The 21,861-nt window shown below is 35.7% G+C and overlaps 1 protein-coding gene across 3 annotated transcripts in view; it reads left to right on the top strand.

Moving 5' to 3' along the window:
• Positions 1–21,655, top strand: part of EDRF1 (erythroid differentiation regulatory factor 1) — a 28,577-nt gene extending 6,922 nt beyond the window's left edge. For 2 of the 3 annotated variants that reach the window (XM_062580557.1, XM_062580558.1), the window contains 19 exons: positions 169–270; positions 558–679; positions 1,689–1,800; positions 2,536–2,683; positions 2,767–2,875; positions 3,177–3,288; positions 5,878–6,138; positions 7,631–7,702; positions 7,824–7,974; positions 10,135–10,323; positions 11,410–11,610; positions 11,980–12,198; positions 13,337–13,560; positions 15,172–15,330; positions 15,586–15,735; positions 16,395–16,548; positions 16,752–16,867; positions 17,849–18,012; positions 20,811–21,655. In XM_062580557.1, coding sequence (XP_062436541.1) covers positions 169–270; positions 558–679; positions 1,689–1,800; positions 2,536–2,683; positions 2,767–2,875; positions 3,177–3,288; positions 5,878–6,138; positions 7,631–7,702; positions 7,824–7,974; positions 10,135–10,323; positions 11,410–11,610; positions 11,980–12,198; positions 13,337–13,560; positions 15,172–15,330; positions 15,586–15,735; positions 16,395–16,548; positions 16,752–16,867; positions 17,849–18,012; positions 20,811–20,982 — 2,937 coding nt within the window. In that variant the 3' untranslated portion in view covers positions 20,983–21,655. The remainder of the gene's footprint in view (positions 1–168; positions 271–557; positions 680–1,688; positions 1,801–2,535; positions 2,684–2,766; positions 2,876–3,176; positions 3,289–5,877; positions 6,139–7,630; positions 7,703–7,823; positions 7,975–10,134; positions 10,324–11,409; positions 11,611–11,979; positions 12,199–13,336; positions 13,561–15,171; positions 15,331–15,585; positions 15,736–16,394; positions 16,549–16,751; positions 16,868–17,848; positions 18,013–20,810) is intronic. The other variant, XM_062580559.1, reaches the window with a different exon arrangement.
• The last annotated feature ends 206 nt before the right edge of the window (positions 21,656–21,861 follow it).

Genomic DNA, 21,861 nt, shown 5'->3' with positions numbered 1-21,861 from the left:
CTAGCACTGACTAGAGGCTTTTAATCACTTATTTAAAGATAGTAGAGATGAAGGTTTTAGCTTTATATGCTTTTTCTTATTCAGAGTATTATTTTTCTGTACATATGTTTTTGTGGCCTAGCTTTATCTCAGCAGCAGAATCACTCCTTATCCTTGTGCTTTCCACAGGGAAGTGTGCCTCTTGAACCCTCATATATAGTGGGGCATGTGGCTTCAGCCCCCAAAGAACAAAACCTGACTACTTTGTTCAATGACGGGGAAAACAGTCAGGTATGCTATATGTGAAATCTGAGCTCAAGCACATAACCCCCAATTTAAGACAGCACTTTAAAATTTGGTCATAATTGGAATCAAGAGAAACTTAGTCCCTTGTAGAAGTAGCTTTTGGCATCTGTGATCTCAATCTTTTAAGTTAATGTGATTATACAGCATAGTTCATTATGTGCTGTCTCTTATTTGCTGCTTTTGCATCTTGCTTTCTCGTAACTCTGCAGACTGTCACAGAGAATGTGTTTTTATAATAATGATTTATAGACTAATTTTTTCTCTTAATGAAGGGGCTTAAAAATGACTTTGTTCGTAACATCTTGTGGACCTTTGAAGATATCCACATGTTAGTAGGATCAAATATGCCTATATTTGGAGGTGGGAGATACCCTGCTGTGAGCTTGCGTCTCAGGTGAATTTTGAAGTTAATGAGATATGTATGTCTATGTCACTCTTGACTGACTTATTGCTTTGCTTTTCTATTCAGCTATCTGTATTTTGTTTTGTTGACTCTTACTTTCACATGCAGTTTAAAGAATAAAATTAATTCTCTAGACTTAAATGGCAATGGCGTTATAAAGTAGTGGAAGTCAGAAAGAAGCCCATAGCCATGCCACTGCACTAGTACTTGAGATGCTTTACTCCTTTTTTTGGCTCTGTGATTAACTCTTGATTTGAAGTACTGACTGTTGGCAACCTTTGACTTTAATGCAAGTATTCAGAGTTAAGAATCAGATTTCCAAAAGTTTTCTAATTAACCAGTACTTTATTTCTGTTTTTATAAAGGAAGGAAGTAATATTTCTTACTGGCATTCTGAATATCAGTAGCTGGTAGTTGGGTACTTCATAAAGACTTACAACCTATATTAGTTCTACATTCTGACAGTCCTACCATTCACTAATACTTCATGCTGATTATTTGGTATCAGTCTTTCTGTTTCTACCTATGTGTAGGTAAAGAATGAATAAAAACTTGGAGCATGTGTAATTGCTTGGTATAATTATGTCATCTTTTAAGACACGTCCAGGAATTACTAGTACGCTGCTTTGCAAGGAATTTTGGAAGTTCTGTGAGAAGCCTTGCATTGTACTTAGTTGCAGTTAAGGCTACCATTCCTATAACTTCTTAATTATTTGCTATTTTTATAAGCATGAGATGAAGCTTGTTAGAGTTTCAGTTAAGTGTGCAAAAATTCCAGTTTGCTGAGGGAATGTGAGTGTATTCCGTTGTAACTGGAGATATCAGTAGCGTACATCCGTTTAAAGAGGCAATGCAAGGTGTTGTATCAAGTAAAGTGTAAAAAATACTATTTTGGAATCCAAATACTCTCAGATGCCTTAAAAAATCAGGAGTAAACATCTGATTTTTTTATGAAGAGTAAATGAGGACTTAAAATAACACTAGAAACACTTGTTTTTAGGGATAACAACAAGCCAATAAATGTGTTAACAGGAATTGACTATTGGCTGGATAACTTAATATGCAATGTCCCAGAGCTTGTGATGTGCTTTCACGTTAATGGAATTGTTCAGGTAAGCCTGCCTCTTTTGCATTATGCCTATTTTATTGCTTCTTTAGTTTCTGAAATCTTTCCAGTTGTAAAAGATCTTTCTAATCTTACCTGTTTTGACAAAAAGACTACAAGAATTCTTTATTGTAGAACATGAAGCAGATCCACAACTTGTATCAGTCATTCAAAAAACATTGGCTTTCCTGTTTCTCCCTTCCATGCATGTAAGAGTCCCACTTCTCCTGAGGGAGACATAATTGAGATAAAAATAAAAAATTTATATGTACCAACAGAAATGTTTCTTGCATTTTAAAATCTGTAGTGTTTACTTGGCAAGATAGGTGCATGTGTGTTAATTTTTTGTTTGTATTTACCATTTTCCATATTGTATTTTTGTAGCTGGTAGCATATCGTTGTTTAGGTTGTTTCACTGAAATAACTATGCTAAAGATCGCACCTTCACCGTTTTAATTTTTTTTCTGCCATTTACTTTTATCTTAAGCTTGTCATAGTAGTGAGTCCTTCTTGAAACTTTTCAACGATATAATTAAGATACCCTTGCTTTTAAAATGAGTAAATCGTAGGAATGAACTCAGTCTATTCTGACAAAATTATTATTGTGTCACAGTAGTACATCCAAGAGTGTTTTCTCTTGGATGACAGAAGCTGCTTATCTGCAGACCTGGGGGGAGTAGGTGAGTGGTGAAAAAAACAAAACAAACTCCTTAACTTGGATTTTAAAATATGTTCCCTACAGAAGTATGAAATGATCAAGACTGAAGATATTCCCAATTTGGAAAACTCAAATTTTTCTACCAAAGTGATAAAGGATATTGCTCAAAATATCTTATCTTTTCTGAAATCAAATTGCACCAAAGAAGGACATACTTATTGGTTATTTAAGGGTAGGTAGATTTAGATCATTTTTTTTTAAAAAAAGAGATCAATGTTAATGTCATGCTGATTAATTAAAGGTCTTACCTTTCAGCAAGTGGAAGTGATATAGTAAAGCTATATGACCTAACCACTCTTTGTGAAGAAACGGAAGACAAATACCAAAACCCTTTTACAATGCCTGTGGCAATTCTTCTGTACAAGTGAGTTTTTGACTTGTGTTGTAACACTTAGTTCTTGAGTACAGTTGCACTTACCAGTCTAATATTTATTATGAAATGAATTTACATTCTCACATACAAGATTGGTAAACTGCAATATCAGTGAGTCAGAAAAGAACTTCCATTTTCACTGTTTCTCCATGTAAATTATACTTTTATTAATCATGGCTTGTAGACCTTTCAGAAAGTTCAGGGAGGCCTGCTTTTGTGGTAATTTTGCTTAAAGCTCTTTTTCTTCTAATCTGAATATGTTACCCAGGAATTTTGTTTAACTTCCTTTTAGAGTTGCTTGCAATATGATGCTGAAGAAAAACCAGAATAAGAAGCACTATGGCACTATCAGAACTTTGCTTCTTAATTGTTTGAAGTTACTGGACAATGGCAGGCATCCTCAAGTAAGAGTTATGTGCTTTCTTGTAGCTTTATGTACATATAATGGGAATGCTCGCATCGTATCACTCTGGTAATGTTCAGTGTAGTGGTTTTTCTCCCCCTTGCCCAACTAGCTCTAAATACCAAAATAGTGTTTTAAGAGTTAATGGGTTGATCTTGCTGTCGTTATCTGAGGTAACAGGTGTGTTCTTTATGTACCTGAAAACTTATATTTTATTTCTTTCAGTAGTAGCCTTCACTGATTCTCATTGTTGCACAAGTCATTTGCCCTAAGAAGAGACTTGTTGTTAGATATGCTCTTTTGGTCTTGTTCCCAGAGAGCCCTTTTGTGTTTGGAAGCTGTAGAAACACTACTGTGTTTCTGCTGCCAAAGGTTACTGTCTTGGTGGAAGTTTACTTAACATAGATACTAGTTCCTCACAGCAGCACTGCTATCACATCATGTAAGCTGTCTTCCATGTTGTATGAAACTGTGGACTAAATTCTGATCTGGTCCCAGTAGACTCCAGCAGAACCAGAAAGCCAGTATGTGCCTCTTTACCAGAATCAGAAGCTGTAAGTAAACATGTTATCACTATGAAGAGGGCTTCAGTTTCTAGCTCTGGTATGAACTGTAATCTTTCTTGAGACAATCAAAAATGAAGAGTGGGAAAATAGGAAGTGGAAGAAAGGTGAACACAGATTTTTTTTTCTTTTGTGTGTGTGTGTGGCTGATTTCCTCCAGGCCACCCTCTTGGTGTGTTTTAGAAGTTTATCTGGACAAGTTTGTTAAGATTGAGTTATTTAGAATTTTCAAGAAGTAAAATAAACAAGTTAATATCCCAAAGATGTAATCACTTCCCATGGAATGCAAGTCCTTTACTCAATACTCATGTGATGTTAGTAAAAAGTACAACTCAAAAGCAAAAGAGATCTCACTGCAAAAATAACTCGTGCTAGTTCTAGAAATTATGCCCCATCATATTTACTTTGTGTGTGTATTGAGCAATAATGAAAGTCTTTTTTTGGCAGTCAGATTTTACTTTAAGCACTGAAATCCAAAACTTCAAGCCTGAAAGCTATTACTTAGTGTTTCCCTAATCCTCGAGGTAAAAAAGCTTAAGTAATTAAAGGTGGGGATTGAGTACCTAAAACCAGATCACTTAAAGAGTTCCTGTTATTTTTTACTTGATCTGGTCCAAATTGCCTAGCAGTCTTGATACAGTTGGACTCATTGCTTAGTGTCAAAATTTCTCTTGTGATAGGAATGTGAGAGCTTTCCGAGTAAGAATTCAAGCTTGAAGTAAACTTGAGAGATTGAGAGAAAATGTCTTAAAACATCCCTTCTCCCCACTTTTTTTTCTAATAGCCCAAACTATATAGCCCTTCGAGTGAGAACTGAGTTGTGACAGCAGGCCTGCTGGTAGGGGTCAGCTTCATATGAAGAAAAGAAATAGCTAAACCTGATTCTTTAGAAAAATGAGCCTGAAGAAAGGTATGGGTTGAGGGGGTCAGGTATTTATCCTGACTTATTGTGTGGTTTTATATCTGTAACTCGCTACCAAAAGCAAGCTACAGTTACAAGTATGTGCTGTTTGTGCCTAGTCCTATTTGACCTCTGAATCTTAACTTCAGTCCTTTATTTGTTGACTTGGAGAAGTTGAAATTGACTTTATGCTCTAAATTTACAGCAGTAGTGTAGATGTAGACAGCTTAGACTAAGAGGATACTGAGGTTATTTTGTCTTTTTTATGGTGATGTTACCTGTCTTACCTGGATTGGGAAAAAGTGGAGAAGGTGGAAGCTTTTCTGGGTGGCGGCATAGCCTTAGTTTGGGAGAACCTGTAAAGCTTAAAAGAGGCTGATTAATAAGAAGTAGGTCAGAAGGAAGCTTGAAAGAAGTAGAAAGGGATGATGGAGAGCTGCCCTTGCTTTCTTTTTTAAGTTGGGATATGCATCTTGGGGCAGGTGGTCTGTATTCCCTGATTTGCACCTATGTGCCCTCATTTGCAAAACAAGAGGTGAAGATATTGAAAGGTCTTCTGCATATCCAGACACTCCAGAAGCCCCGAAGAGTCAGATTGTGCTCTAGGTTTAGAGGTGTTTGGGCTTTCATTTGCATCTGAGAGTGACGGAGCCCTGGACTAGGTTGCCCAGAGAGGTTGCAGAGTCTCCTTCTCTGGAGATCTTCAAAACCCACCTCGATGCAATCCTGTCTAACGTGCTCTAGGTGACCCTGCTTGAGCAGGGAGGTTGGACTAGATGAGCTCCAGAGGTCCCTTCCAACCTTACTGATTCTATGATTGTATGATTCTATAAGGTGGGAGGCTAAAAAGGCATATGGACAGGCGTAACTGCAGAGAAAGTGTATGCACAAATTATTGACAATAATCCTCAGTGATTCTTTTTTTTTTTTTTTTTAAACTTTGTTAAGAATTCAGCACTTGAGCAGAAATCAACGCATGTCTATAGACTATATATACAGGTTATCAAATACCTATGTGCGTATACTGTTTGCTCCTTATCCTAAGACAGTAAGTTGTGATGTTGTCACTCAAAAGAAAAGTTTAACTTGAAAAAAAATTTGCTATTTTTTTTTTTAATTTAAAAAGATTATTGCTTCAGCAAACTACATGTTATCAGAGCTCTTCCAGTTGGATGAACCTAAAAAAGATGATGGTACAGACTTCCCTATAAATGGTAATTCTGATGAAAGCTATAGCGAAGAAGAGGAAGAAATGCCAGATAGTGATGATAACGGTTCTTACAGTAATACTTCTGATCCGCCGGATGACAATAAAGCAGTCGCTATAATCAAATCAGTAGGAGAGTTATCAGTGCCAGAAAAATACAAGTCTGTTCATCGAATACGAGTAAGTGAAGTTGTGGGTTTGGAGGAGGTGGGAGGGATTGTTTTTCAAAGCTTCAGTTGAGTAGCAAGGCTTGTATTTTCAAAACTCAGTTATGTTATTTTTCTTCTTTAGTCTTTTGTATGTTTGTGTCAGGTTAATTGAAGCATCAAGAGCAGTTCATAAAATTTCATCTCTTTGAATTTTACAGTAGAGCAAATGTAAATTAATGTAACTTTTTCTCCTACTGTCTGCGCTTGTGGTTTTTGTGGCATGATTCTGCATAACTATCTACAGAAAAATCATTCCTGTAACAGCAGTAGAGAAAGGATTATTGATCGTGGCCATGTTAAAAGCTGCAGATAACCAAAAGACTGTGGGAACACCAAGTTCTTTTATTTGTTTTGCTTTTTGGTTTTGAGTCAATTTTTTGAGCAACTTTAACAATTGGTTTGCTGGAACATCACTTCTTTCAAATTCATAGACTTAGCTTTTGATTTTTCCCTCTCTGGTTTGTCTGTCCAAAATAACTAGTCAAAATTCAGTGATTCAGTTTAAAAGAAAGCTTGGTAGTAGTTAACTTTCAAAAAGTGGAGAATTTACTTGCTGTTCCCACATGTGTATGTTGTTTCTAAGGAGATAGCTGGGAGCATAAGCACAGTGTTCCTGAAACTTTGTCGTTATACATGTGCTTCATATGCAAGTGAACAGAAGTTTGACGCTACTACCTTCAAAGCACCTTCTGTTTGTTGTTACAATAACAAAACAGAGCAAAATGAGAAACTGGAAATCAATGATGAATGAATATCAATGATGAAACTCAGTATCAGTAGCACTTTGCTTTTCTTATGTTTTACTTGTTGTGTGTTGGTGAAGATTGATTGTGAAATGAAATGACTCTCATTTGTCAAAAAATAAACTTTTTTGCTGATCTTTGTTCTGAGTAACAAAGAACAAAAAGTTTAAATTCTGTGGAAGTCTTGCTATCTTAATCTTACTGAAGCTGAAAATACATTAACCTCTATAGATGCGGAACCACAACATTTTCACCTTTCTTCTCCCTGCCCTCTGCTGTCTCCTCACAGAAACAAAAAGCAAAAAAATTCCCAACCATTGAGCCATTCAGTAGTAATTAAAGGGCTATTTTGATGTGTAGATGGATGAAACAATTCCTGTATATTATTGAATCTACTTATTTTGCCAGATCTGCATTGCAGACTATCTGTAGATGCCTTTGCAATTACTGTTAGGGAGTAGAAGCTGCTGTTCTCCTTTGTTTTGTATTTTGAATTACTGTGAAAGACTAAGCATAAATGTTCAAGTAAATAGTACAGTGATGACAAATATATGAATTGCTCACTGAGATAAGGGAAATAAATACTATAGATCTTCTCAGTGTAGAGTTCAAATGTTTCGTTACGACTCTATAGCAAACTCATGTTTGTTTCTTTTAGCTGCTTATATTGAAATTCCATATTTTGAACTCATTTTTTTTTTCCCACTTTTTGCCGCTCAGCCTAGTTGTGCATTTCCTGTCTGCCACGGCACTGAAGAACGCTGTAGGCTAGTGCTCAGTTATGTCCTGGAGGTAAGTTTGTTGTCAACTATGTGATGATATTTCTCCTTGCTTGAAGTACCCAGTTTTTGTGTGTTCTGTCTTTGCTAAATATTGCTTTCAAGGTGAATTAATGCCTTTTGTCTTTCTGCAGGGCTTGAAATCTGTTGACAGCAGCGTTAAAAAAGAAGGTGACCTTCCTGCAGCAGACCCTAGCACCCCAATCCCATTGAAGTATGAAGATGACTCCACCAGTAATGGTCCTGAATGTCTGGAAAAACAGATGGCCTTATTTTTAGATAAAAGTAAGTTGTATTGTTGTGCTAATAAGACCTTCTCAGTTCTACAGTAAACTGCTGCGGCTTTATTTTGATTATTAGTAGGTGTATCTAACTTAGTAATTACTATCCATTGAAAAAGCAAAAATAGAGCAGACACGCAAAACTGGAGAGCAGTCTGTGGCTTTTTAAATATGAAAAGAGTAGCACAGTTGGAATATTTTGCATATCAAATATCCTTTTTTTAGTAAATACATAATGTTATTGCATTTTATTTAGCTATGATTTGCTATGACTTGCAAACAGCTTCCATAATGGTTTAATATTTGGAGTTTTGATAGGCTTATGTGGTTCCCTAAAGTTGTGGGTTGTTTGGGTTGTTTTTTGTTTGTTTGTTTTTAAGCAGTCTTCATTCTTTTTTTGTCACTTGAAAGTTTTGTGAAAACTTCTCACTTCTGGCAGTCTTCTTGCATCATGCTCACTGATGGATTGCATATTTGGAAGCCAGTGGTATGAAATGTTAACTAGGATTTTGTTCACCTGCTGTCCTTCCAAAACTGTAGAGCTGCAAGAAAAATAACAAAGAATGGTATTTTGTCTAAGTTTAAATACTCACTTAAATTCCCAAAATTTCAGACTTTACTGATTATCTATTTTATTTTGCTTTGGAACCCATTGGGGTGGGTGGGGGGGTTAGGAAAGACTGCTTTTCTGGTCATGAAAGGAATAGACTTCTCTGCAGAGTGATAAGCCCTATAAGCATAATCAAGAAAAATCGTGAAAAATTTGTATAGATTTCTAGGATTCCTTATTCTTCCCGTTTTCTGCCTCTTTGAAAATCACTAAATAACAAACATTTACTTTTGAGTTGGTCATTTAAGTGTTGTCAGGTTTCTCTTTTTTATGGTTGTCATTTGAATGCCAATGACCTGGAGATGTACAAATATTTAAGGTGGTTTGATTTTGTGGATCTATGGCTGTTGGATTTATTACCTCCATCAGAAAGCTGCATTGTGTTGAGCTAGTGTAAATTCTGCATAGTGCTGTTAATACAGGCTGCGTGAATGATTTTTGCTGAGATCTACTGAGAAACTTTATTGAGGTCAGCTCAGCAAGAGCTGTGTGCTGACTTCAGCTTTACTGGAGCCAGGCTCTGTCTTCTGCCTTCGCAACTTGGAACTGATGACACATTTCAGTTGCTTGCCAGCTGGCAAGCAGAATGTGCGCTTACTAACTTTTCTATTTAGAAACAAAAATATTCTGGGAAAGTGGAAAATAAAATGTTTTTGCAAGATCTGTGCAGTATTTACTTAGATATCTAGTTCTCTACTGAAGTTTTTTCCCTAAAGTAGCCATGTGATACTGCTTTGGGTCATAAAGATTGAATTCAACCCAGAGGAAAAATAAATGAAAGGGAGAAATTTCTGCTTTTCCGATGTGGTGGTTTTTTTGCTTTAATGTAAACTCTGTAGTTTTGGGGGGAGGAGGGAAGAGAGGGGGAATGTTTCTATACACAAAAAACCGAAGTGCTGTTAGTTGCTGAATTTCTAATCTAAAGAGAACTTCTGGCCTTTGGTATCGAGACCTACAAGGTTAAAGCTAGGGCCTGTACTTTCTGGTTCCATAACCTCTCTAGCATCAAAGAAGCAAACTTCTTCATCTTATGCTGAAGATACCTTAAGACAAATGTGAGGAAGATGGACAGACCTGAGCCCTGCTTGTAGGAGGGACTAGGTTATCCAGTTTCCTCTGTGTTGAGATGGCCTCATGCTGCACAAGCCACCACTCGTGGCTGTAATACAGAAACAGTATATGTTATATGGATTTGGTTGAAAGCAAAACTAATTATGTTTATGACTTTATCTTTTTTTTTTTTCCTACTGCTACTTAACAGAATAGTCTTGGCCATTGCACCAATGTTTCAAAGGTATTCAGAACACGAGAGGTTAGCCGCATTGATGTTTGTACTCACTTTATTCAAACGTCCTGCTATTGGGTGAAGTGTGTGGAAAAGTTCCAAGTAGTGCAGATGAAAAATGTAGTAGCAGGCAAGCTGGCATACTCTACTTGTGCAGAGCCGTAATAGTGATTTAAATACTACCTATAAATCAATGAAGTAGTTGGGTCAGACCTCTGGCGTAGGTTATGGAAAGGAGATTTACTGATGGGGTTTTGTTTATGTTCTAGTGGGCTCATTTCCAAAGGGTAAACATTCCAGTCTGTCAGGAATGATTCCTGGATCATGGCAATATAAAATGAAACTTCAACTCATTCTGAAGTCATCAAAGGCATATTATGTTCTATCTGATGCTGCCGTGAGTCTGCAGAAATACGGGAGAGCGTTACGATACATCAAACTAGCTTTACAGTGCCATGGTAAGTTACCGGAGTGTATTTGTCCTCTGTGCAGTTACCTATATATACCTTTGCTAATGTCAAATGCTGCTTTTATGTATGATTTATCCTACTGACTTGCAGTGAGAAGTCTGACAACTCTGCATTTAGTTAACCTCAATATCTAGTTCATTATTCAGAAGGGAAGTCTCTAGGAAGAAAAAACCTCTAGGACTCTTGTCTTCATTTGATACAAAGGTACTTCTATTTTGATAGAGAGAAGAATAAAATTTAGAGTGCAGTTCTGGTACTTCCCAGCACTAAAGCTGGGAGAAGTCAGTCCCAGCATCAAGTCATGTGTGTTCTAGTAATCTGTGTTCTCAGTACTATGCCTGCGAACGGATAGTTTTCTCCCTGGAAATGCCTGGTGGTTCCCATTTCATTTAAATATATTCTGACTTCAAAAATACTCAATTTGTTCACCAACTTAATTAGATACTGCTTTAAAGTGAAAAGCCTATCCAAGTATTACTGAAGAAAATTAGACGAAATCAGGCTGTTTAACGTATTAGTATAATGAGACTAAGTAACAAGAAAATGCCACTGGCTTAGTGCTATATTGCTGTGGTTTTGCCCCTATGTTTGTAGGGATTTTGGGGGAGGGGGAGAAGGAGGACAGAGGAGGGCTGTCTGTGAAGCAGTAATACTTTTAACACTATTTTAATTCACAAAGCATTTTTCTGCTTTCAGTCCTGTAAAGACTTAATTCTCAAGTTTAAGCTGTACCCTTTGGAAATTAATTTTTCGGACCGTATCTGGCTTCAGTTAATTTGTAGAAATCCAGTTGTTCTTAGAATCAAATCTGAGATTGGAATTTGATCTGTTCATTTCTAGGGTATCAGATTCACTACTTACCATGAGCAAAATACTTTTTTGAAACTATTAGCTGTGTAGAGCAAATATGTATTTTTTTTCAAGGCTCCTCTTAGAAAAGCATGTCTCAGTTTTTATACAGAGAATAAATGTGGCAAGTAACAAAAAAGTTTTATCAGCTTGTGTCAAATCTTTTGAAGCTTAAATCTTTTTCTCTCCACTCCCTCACCTATGGGATTTTTTTTGTTTTGATAGATACCTACTGTTGCCTCTGTGCCAGCATGCTTCCTGAAGTATTAGTATTTCTTTGTCAGTGTTTAACCCTCTGTGGAGATACCCAATTAATGCTTGCCCAAAATGCAAATAATAGAGCAGCGTATCTTGAAGAATATAACTACCAGACAAAAGAAGATCAGGAAATATTACACAGTCTTCACAGAGAATCCAGCTGCCAAGGTATGATACTGATATAAGATAGGACAGTCCTACTGCAGTTGTATGATGGACATAACAATGAAATTACTTTCCTCAAAACCATGCAGTAGTATCATTTTCGGAGGAGGGCTTGTTGTGTTTCAGTTCTGTTTGCTTTAGTGAAAGTTTATAGTACCTATAAACAGATCTTCAATGTATTGTGTGATGTACCTGAAGTTGTAAAATAACTAAAATTACTTAAATGATTATTATGGGTAAATTTTGTCTGTCTGGAGGAACTGGGGCAACCTTCTGGTGTAGATTATCTTATTAGACATTTTCCTCTAGACTGTTGTAGACTGTTGTTTTGGAAATACTTTTTGACATGCAGATTTGCATTTTATTTTCTAGTGTTTGCATGGGCTACTGACCTGTCTACAGACTTGGAGTGCCAACTTTCAGTCAGCTGTAAATGTTATGAGGCAGCCTATGAAATTTTACTTTTCAGTAATTTAAAAAATCAAAATCCAGAGCAGCACATACAGGTACTAAAGAGGATGGGCAATATCAGGAATGAAATTGGAGTGTTCTACATGAACCAGGCTGCTGCAGTGCAGACTGAGAGAGTGGGCAAGTATTTTTTTTTTTTTTTTTGACTTTTTTTTTAAAAAGAATTTGTGTATGCTATTTCACTGAAGTAAAACAATGATTATTGTTCCTAATAATGCAAGGAGCCTCTTGGATATTTCTGATTTGGGGGAGCAAGGGGAACATTTAAAGAACAGCTTAATAAGAGTTTTCGTTTATGTAATTCTAATGTATGTAAGTAATGTAAGTAATTCTCTGTGACGGATTACTGTGACAACGTTTGGCTGAGCATGAACTGAATAATGTAATCCATAGATATCTATAGCTTTGGAGAAATTGTTTTGAAGTGTGTAGAATATCCTCAAAAAATACAATGGAAACATTAAAACAGCTCTGTTCATACAAAGCAGGGTTATTGCACTCTTAGTGTGTTCTGCTTAGTTTTGATGAAGTCAGTGTCTGTGTTATTTCTTCCTTTCTTTTTTCTTTTTTCTTTTTTTTTTTTGATCAAGGTAAACCCTTCGTGGTTTTATTCTTGTTCTTTGTTGAAATGAAGGCTACTTAAGTTTCCTTTGCTGTAGGGAAAATACTCTCCCTTGGGAAAGTAGAAATGATTTGTCTGGAAGCACTAGTTATGAACTAGAACAAATTAGATGCCTGCGGGAGACATCGTATACAGCTTGGGTCTCTCAGATACCTGCTTTATTCTGTGACCTCTGTCCAATTAGTATTTGAAGAATTTTGGGTTGTACTTTTAACTGTGCAATTTCTTCATCTCTGTATTTTAAGAAAACTGCTATTTAGCTGATGCAAATCCTTATTATTGAACCTAAATTGTCTGTAAAAGTCACTTTCATACTGTATATAGAACTGCAATACCTTAAATATTACTGTGAAATACTTCGAATTGTCTTTTATCCTGTTACTACTTCTCTTTCTTTTTTGCATCCCAATTCTTATGAAAGTATGATAATGCGTAATAGTTTGGTTTTGGTACTAATTTTCATTCTTTTTTGTCAGAAAGTTTTATGTTTTATTTTTCATAAATTGAGTGTACAAAATTCCCATGTTTTGAAAGGTCATCTGTAGAAACTTGTGAAAAAAATAACATAATAGAAATACTTGCTTACTCAGTAACTTTTAAGAATTTTGAATGAGATAAGGCTTGTTTTGCTTCTAGTGAGTAAAAATGTATCGACAACAGAACAGCAACTCTGGAAGAAAAGTTTCTCTTGCTTTGAAAAAGGAATTCAGAATTTTGAGTCAATTGATGATGCAACCAATGCTGCTCTTCTCCTGTGCAACACAGGAAGACTAATGCGAATTTGTGCTCAAGCCCACTGTGCAACTGAAGGTGACTTCAAAAGAGAGTTTTCCCCAGAAGAGGCACTTTATTATAATAAGGTAACTTAACTTTTTTTTTTCTCTCCAAAAAAAAAAAGAAGCTGGTCCATACCATAGTATGCCCTTTATTGTATAATTCTGTAAATATCCTAGAGTATTACAAATAATTATGGTTTTGCAGTGCAAGGGTTTGCAATTTATCTAAATATAGGAACTGCAAAATTATAGGAGGTTCCAAAACTTCAAGTTAGCTAAAACTAGGAAAATATCAGTCTACTGGTAATGTTACCTTTGTACTTATAAGAATTAAGAGCAAATTAGCAAACTTCTGCCCCCAAAATAAAACAGATGGTCTCACAAACATTCTTGCTATGTAAGGCAGATATCTATAATAAGTTGTCATAGAATCATAGAATCATCCTTTGTTGTTGCACGTGAAAACCAAACGATCAATGGCAAATGTGTGTTTTTCAAAGTAATTTCACTTTATTTTAAAGATAAGTCATAATACATTGTGGTATCTTTCTTTTTTTTTCCCCCATTATCCTAATCCTAGCTAAGTAGGCTTGAAACTTAGCCGAAAAGATAACTACTTAGCTTTTTAAATATAAATACTTCATTTTAAATCTGCAGTTTGTTACACTGCAGTGTTGATCTGAGCACTTAAATTATTTTGTAGCATGTAATCATTCAAAAAACACTCTACAGGGAATTCTCCCCCCCCCACCCCGTGTTATAATGTGCCTATGACTTAAAACCAGGTAAGTTAACAAAGAAAACCTGTTTAAAATACCGTTTTACTATTTGAATAGCTTTAAATGGGCCTTGATGGCTTAGTATGGTAGTGAGGAGAGAGCAAAAACTAGTGTACCTGGAAAAGAGAATTTATAATAACAATCTAAAGTTGATTCTTCCATAGTGAAACATTAGCACTTCTGATATTTTCACTTGCCCAGTAACTACCTACAGTTACTTTCTTTTAATTAGGCAAATTGGACTTTGCAAAGTACATAAAGATCCTGAGATAGGACAGTGGTAGACATTTGGCTTGATTCTTTAAAATAGTGGGGGAGGAAGGGTGTTCCTGAAGCCTGAAGCAAAAGATCTACTTACATGCCCTCCTTATTCCCTTTCATCTCCACTTTATTACATGGAGTTAGCCCACTGCATTCTTTCTTTTGTAAATTAAGTAAGGCTTAATTTGCTGAAATGTTGATTAGAAATCTTTTGTCCCATCCTAGTTTTGCAGCACTTTTGTGTACTTTGATCCCTCAAAGTTCATGGTAGTTTACAGAGCTGTTCTAAAGGTGGGCTTAGAGTGGAGGGAAATGATCTGAAGTGTATCTTGTCAGTCATTAGGTATAACTACTTATGGTTTCACAAATATATATTTTTCATGGTTTCTTAAATTAAGAAGGTTCTGTTCAGGCTGTTGTTTAGGCCTGATTCCATTTCTCTGAGTGCTATGATTTAAGTCTTGTGTGGTATTGCCAGCTGATAAATGCAGGGGACTGAAATGCCTGGTCATGATTAACGTTATGAATGGATGTAAGGAAAATACTGAAGGAGGCTCACATATGGTTTGAATTGCTCCCTTAAGAAAGAGTAAAGGGGAATGGATTTCTAGTGGATATAAATACATGCAGTAACTAATTATTTTATAATCTATAGGCTATTGACTACTATCTGAAGGCATTAAGATCTCTAGGTAAGAGAGAGGTGCATCCAGCTGTTTGGGATTCTGTGAACTGGGAGCTTTCTACGACATATTTCACTATGGCAACTCTACAGCAGGATTATGCTCCGTTGTCTAGAAAGGCGCAGGAACAGGTAATAGAGGTTTTGTGATGACAACTGATTAAAATAAGCTATTGTCTTATTTAAAAAAAAAAAAAAAAAAAGACATTGATGTTTTGGCTCATGATACTGGGATAACTTGTAAAGCTTTATTGAGTAAAAACTTTTTGGAAAGTAATTCTTGCAAACTATAGAATGTTTAGTCACATATGTATTTTAGCTCTTACTTAAATGAAAAGCTAGTGCCACAAGTAGAGATTAAACCCTTACACTTTGTTTCCCATGTAGATAGAAAAGGAAGTTAGTGAAGCCATGATGAAATCTTTGAAATATTGTGATATTGATACAGTGTCTCCACGACAGCCTCTCTGCCAGTATCGGGCTGCAACCATCCACCACAGGCTTGCTTCAATGTATCATAGTTGCTTGAGAAACCAGGTATTAGTACAAACTGTTTTGTTCTTTCTATATAGGTCCCATAAATAAAAGGTTTTGATGTGTGGCAATTGATATTTATCCTTCTATCTATAGTTGAGATGTATTTGTTTAAATGACTTGACTTTTTTTAAAAAAATTGTGATTTATTTGCAAATCACTTTAAAGTACACAGTTAATTTGGAGAGCAGACTGTCTTTGTAAAGCATATTGAGCTTTATGATTCCATGTCTTTTAGGTACTTCCACACTCCCATAATGAAATGTTTGATGATAAATACTTAGGTTTATTTAGTTTTCATGCTACTCTTCTCATACTTCTGTGCATTTTCTAGCAGAAGACTGTTTGCATATAACTTTAACAAAGTCTTAGAAAACATGCAACCATGCACTGGTTTGTTTGGTCTTTTTGTAGGGTTTTCTAAAATCTTTTTGATTAGCTTAGATATACTCATAGCATTAGCTATGAAAATATAGTAGCTCTGGCAGTCTGGTGACATGTTCTAGAAATTTAGATTAGACATTTAGATGAACCATTTTCAAAGGAGCTATAGAGAGTGATTGTTGGTACCTCAAGTTCTCTGTAAGCAGGTTTGTTTATCTTAATGGTTCTCATGAACATATACATTGTCTGGAGACTTATGTATTCTACTTCAAATGCAGGTTGGTGATGAACACTTGAGAAAGCAACATCGTGTACTTGCTGATCTTCATTATAGTAAAGCAGTAAGACTCTTTCAACTCTTAAAGGATGCACCCTGTGAATTCCTTCGCGTGCAACTGGAAAGAGTGGCATTTGCAGAATTCCAGATGGCGAGTAAGTCTAACTCAGTCTTTCTACAACAATTGTCCAAAATATCATTAACCACTTTATTCTATTTTTAGATGATTCTTTATGAAGGCAGGAATTGTCTGCTTCTCAAAATACAGTTCTGTTTCAAAGAGAGGAAGGATGGTTTTCTCTACAGATTTTCAATGTGCAATCTGGAATGTAAGCTTTTTTTTTTTTTTTTTTTTTAGGTCAGATTAGCAGTGCTGGGAAATTAAAGACTTTGTTTGGAGCCCTAGATATAATGGTGAAAACCAAGTGTGCGTTTCAGCTCATCAGAAAAGAGCTAGCAGCAGAAAGTGAACAGGTAAGCGAAAGATAAGAGATCTGATTATCTACTCCCTTATCTTGTGTATTCACATAAAACTGGTCAGTTAGGAAGTAAGATGTCATTTATTTACTTTTCAGTAAAGCTAATTGCTTAAATAGTATGAGCAGGGTTTGAACATATTACAGTAAGTGAAATGGGATTTTTAAAAAAACTGAAACCTACCTACCTACCTTTTGAGATTCTGTTAAAGTTTTTGCCTCTATGTTGTTCTATGGTAACTGGACATGTAATGGAATTAGAAGTGTGCATCTAGCATTTTTTATTGTGTTGGATGTAGTGTTGTTTGTGTGTGTGTGTTTTTTTTTTTTTTTTAATGTAACCTTAGTATGCAACACGATTTTTTAGTAAAACTGACAAAATTTTATAGGGGTACTATTTGAACTTCTGAATTACGCTGCACTGTAGAGATTTACTGTAACATTTATATGTGGAGATATATTGATTGTCTTTTTGAGTAATTTGGGCTGTATGGAACTATGTTATCTCTTAAAAGTCCTTTTAAAGAACTTAATGCATATACAACATAAAAGGGAATTCTGTATGTATATGTTTTGGTAACCCTCCATATTTTCATATTTTAATATTACGTGTTAACAAATGTTAACAAACAGTGTTAACAAATGCTTGATGCAGAAATAAATAATTGCCTGTCCTCCTTACTGATGTATGTTCATCACTTATCTATTGAAGCCCATATTTTCCTGACTGAAACCTAATATGACAGTATATAGAACATGGGCAGCTGGTGTATAACTTCTAAACTTTTAAGTGTGCGATATGATGCTAATTAGCAAAGACTCTTAAAGAAGGCATCATAGTAATTGTGATGTTGGTATCCCTCTTTAGAAGTGTAAGCTAAACAGCAAGCATGATATTCCAGCTTGATTGAAGTACCTTTGATGATGGAATTGGGTGAAATGATTTGTTTTGTTTTGTTTTTTCCCTCCCCCCTTGTAGATAAGCAAGGATAAAAGTAATGCTGAGAATACAACATCTAGTGATTCCTCCACTGACCTTAACAAAGAAGAAGTATTGAAATTGCTTAGTATTTTTGAGTCTAGAATGTCATTCCTTCTCCTACAATCTGTTAAATTGTTAACTTCAACAAAAAAGAAAATTGGGTAGGTTGAATATTGATCGTATATTGGAAAAACTGCATTGTTTAGATGTGATTCTCCTACATAAATCTATAAAGTATGTACTTGGGCATAATGCAAGAAAATATGGTGTTTACTTCACTTACATTCTTCTGTCATTGACTCTCCTGTACGTAAGAGTGGAGATATGCCTTGATCATTCAAAGTCTGAATGTTTTGTGTGTTTTCTTGTGTGTAAATGGCAGCTCTTTTGTCTACCCTTCCTGATAGGAGTTTCAGGACTGAGAGGAGACAAAAAAAAAAAAAAAAAAGACTGACTATATTCAAATAGGAAAATAATAATTTGTTGTTTGAGATGTACATGTGCATGCTTTCCTTAATTTTGCTTATGTTGGTCTTTATCTGTAACAGCAAGTAAGAATTGGTGGGGGAGGAACTACTGCATGCATACTACTGTTTTTTTTTTTTTTTTTTTTTTGATATACCCTGATAATAAAATACACCACTGACAACATATTTTAGCATACAAAGTACCGTAGAATAAGCATAGGAATGTAGCTAATGCTAAGAATAGAGAAGGATGTATATGGGGAGAATACTCATTGGTATTAAAGAATTTTTCGTTGCGTAATGGAACGTAGTGAAGAAATCTTATGTCTTGCTCCTGGGGGTTCAGAACAAACATGGCTTTTTTTTTTATGTATACCTTCAAGTGCTGTGATTACGCATGGTAATTTAATTCCTTACACCAGGATTGCTTCTGTCGGATAGAGCTGAGTGGGTTGCTTTGGGGATTCAGACAGTACCTTTTATTCTCTCAGCAGCCACTGCTACTGACTGTGGAAGCTACAGCAACATCCTATTGCTGTTTCTGATGCTGTGTAAAGTTACATTTATGAAAATGTTGTATTAGTTGTAGTATATAGTTCTAGAGATTTCTTTTATTGCTGGAAGTTGTATTAAACAGCTTTCAGATTGAAGCACTCCTGCTGCCATGTGTAATTTTTGTAAAATTAAATTGTGAAATTAATTCATCATTCTGCACAGTGGGAGGAGCCTGGTAAATGGGTGAGCATGAGACTAAACAGAGAGCTTGTATGCATTTTTTAACAGTGGTTTAGATGCATTGTTGGGTATATTCAGCTTTAAAGAAAAGCTTCCACAAGGTGGCAATCTGAATATGTTAAATGCGGAGGATTAAAGAAGTATAATTCATTTCTACCTAAGTAGATGTCCCAAATAATTAAACAGTACTAGCAATTGTTTCAGTTCTATTGTCTTATAACCTGAGTATGTGTTGTATAACAAATCTTTGATTTTCTTTTTAATTATTTTTAAACATACCTTCCCATCATAGTCTCCCCATTGAATGGGGTTTTGTAATGAAGACTTTATACATAGGGAATGTATTTCAGTTTTAACATGAATATTACGAAGTAGGAGTGTTGCTGTAACAGCTGAACTTTTTTTCTTTTTCTTTTTTAACCACAAAGGTGATTTGAGGCTAAGCTTAGATTTGCTTTTTGTTTAACCTTTCTAGTATCTCCTGCACATGTCTTGTTTACATTTTCTCAGTTCTACTTTGTGGAAAGAGAAAATAATGTCTGCCTTCTGTTTTAATAACAGACAGGCTGAAAAGGGAGAAAATTAGAGCTTGCAAATGCTATTTCGGGATTTCAGATGTACTTTGGCAGAGAACAGAAGAACACGTAAAATGAATGTTCAGTAGTGAAACTTACATATCACGAACAAAACTGCATGAAATCGCGGTTTTACCACCTAAAAGTTAAATGTGCACCAGTGACTGAATTTGGCTATGTAAATCGGAGGAAAGCAGTGACTGGAAGTAATAGTTAGTTATGGGAATTCTTGTAATTTTTCCTTGAAATAACTTTATATTTCACTGTGGTTTTTTTTATTGACTACCTGCTCTGTATAATAATAAAACTTGTCTCTGATTTCTGCCAAGTGTTATGAATTTAACTACTTCATGGCTTCTTGAAGCATTTATAATTAAAGTGACTGCTGCTTTACACACAAGAACGCTTTATTTATAATACCAATGGCAGCACTTTCTTTCTAGTTTAGGGCTACTTATTTGTTAGACTTCTGGGGTGATGGGGGTAGGTGACAAGGTTGACGCAGTACGCCAGCACTTCTGTGGCAAGTGATGTACAGTGATATTTGTCAAATGGGAAGAAGTTGGAGGTTTGAACTGCAGACTTAAGTAGTAAAAGAGGAGAAGTTTTGCTTCTGGGTATTGTGTGCAGAAAAGTGTCTATCATCATCGGGGAACAGTTTACAAACCTGGAAGTTTAGAGAATGAGGCCAAATCGTGGGCTTTAGGCTTGAACAGGAAGGTGATGCCTATGGTGGTTTAGAGGGCAGAACTAATAGTGGGCACTTGTGCACGAGCAAATAAACTTATGGTTCTCCCTCTGGCATCTCATGGATGTTCAGGTGTCTGTCTGCGTTAGGCATGATCAAGATGGACACTAATTTGGACAAAAGTACAGAGATCTGTCATGAAGGCATTGACTGGAGGGTTTTAGGATATGCTTTGGGATTAGGAGTTGCTAATATGGCCAGAGTGGAGCTGAACAAAGTTGGAACTCATCCCTTCTGCAAGTACAAATGGAAACTTTGACTACAATGCTGTAAAATGGTAGGAAATAGGAACTAAGGGAGTAACAGACCCAGAAATCGAAACATCAATGATATTGTTCCAAAGAAATGGTCATCAATGTTGTTGAATAATCATTTTGATAATTTGCAAAATAAAACATGGTTCAGTAGCTCTGTTATCTCTATTTTGTTTTTAGGGGCATTAATGAAGAAGAAGAAGTTCTCAAAACAAACAAGCAAGTTTACTCCCTGCTGTTACGTGCAACTGCTAACAAAAACATGACTCTGCTAGAACGAATAGAGGTAATCTTAAGTTTGCTGGAACAACTGACTCAAAATAGTGAAGCCAGCAACATAGGAACTCAGTAACTTTATAATGCTGCAAAGTAGCAGAAACAGTGCCTTGCTATGCATGGGATCACTTCCCTTCCTCCCTCCTGCCCATGTGATGCTTAGACTTATGGAAGGCGAGAAAAAAATTGCCTGTGTTGTCGCACTCGCATCTGGAAAAAAACAGGAATTAATTATTGTTTTGTGGTAAGTCTGTGACAGTTCGGTTAGTAGCATTTCTTGGTTTGAAATGCTGAGCTGGGATTCTGGATGTAAACTTTTGGAGAGAGTCACAATTCTTCTCTTAAAGGTAATGGACTTTTTTGCAGTGATTAATATGTTCTGCATAAAAATGTAATTTCACAGTTGCTCTGGTTTGTTACTTAATGAAGCATACTTTGTAAGCAAAGCTTTGTTGGAACACTTTAACCAGTAATGTGAACTGAAGTTGTACAAGGAAATTCCTCTTGAATGTGTGGATGCACTTCTTTTACTACAGGTACTATACTGCACAAAAGTACGTGCCTTTCTAGCTTTGATGCAAGATTCTTGTGAATATTAGCCATCACTGGGATTTAATTTACACCAGAAAGTGAATGGTTTTAGCTGTGTTTGTTTGAATTGATCAAGAATAGTATTATCTTTTTCAGACTTGAAACTGTGAATAAATGAGAGCATATTTTTAAATAAATTTTTATTTATTAAATATAAACTCATGAATTGGTCTGTTTTTATTGGTTGCTGTCATCAGAGAAGCAAACTGCTCAAGAGAATTAAAACCTTTTAAGTGGTAGTGAGAGCCTCCTTCCTTGCTGTAGTGCATGAAAAAAATGTAAAATCAGGTTTAACAAATTAGTTTAGTCTTATCTCGGCATGTGAGGACCCTGCTTTTTGGAAATACATATGTTTAAAGATCAT

The sequence above is a fragment of the Rhea pennata genome, chromosome 7, assembly GCF_028389875.1.
Source record: "Rhea pennata isolate bPtePen1 chromosome 7, bPtePen1.pri, whole genome shotgun sequence".
Classification (NCBI taxonomy): domain Eukaryota; kingdom Metazoa; phylum Chordata; class Aves; order Rheiformes; family Rheidae; genus Rhea; species Rhea pennata.
This window is presented reverse-complemented; position numbering and strand designations above follow the sequence as displayed.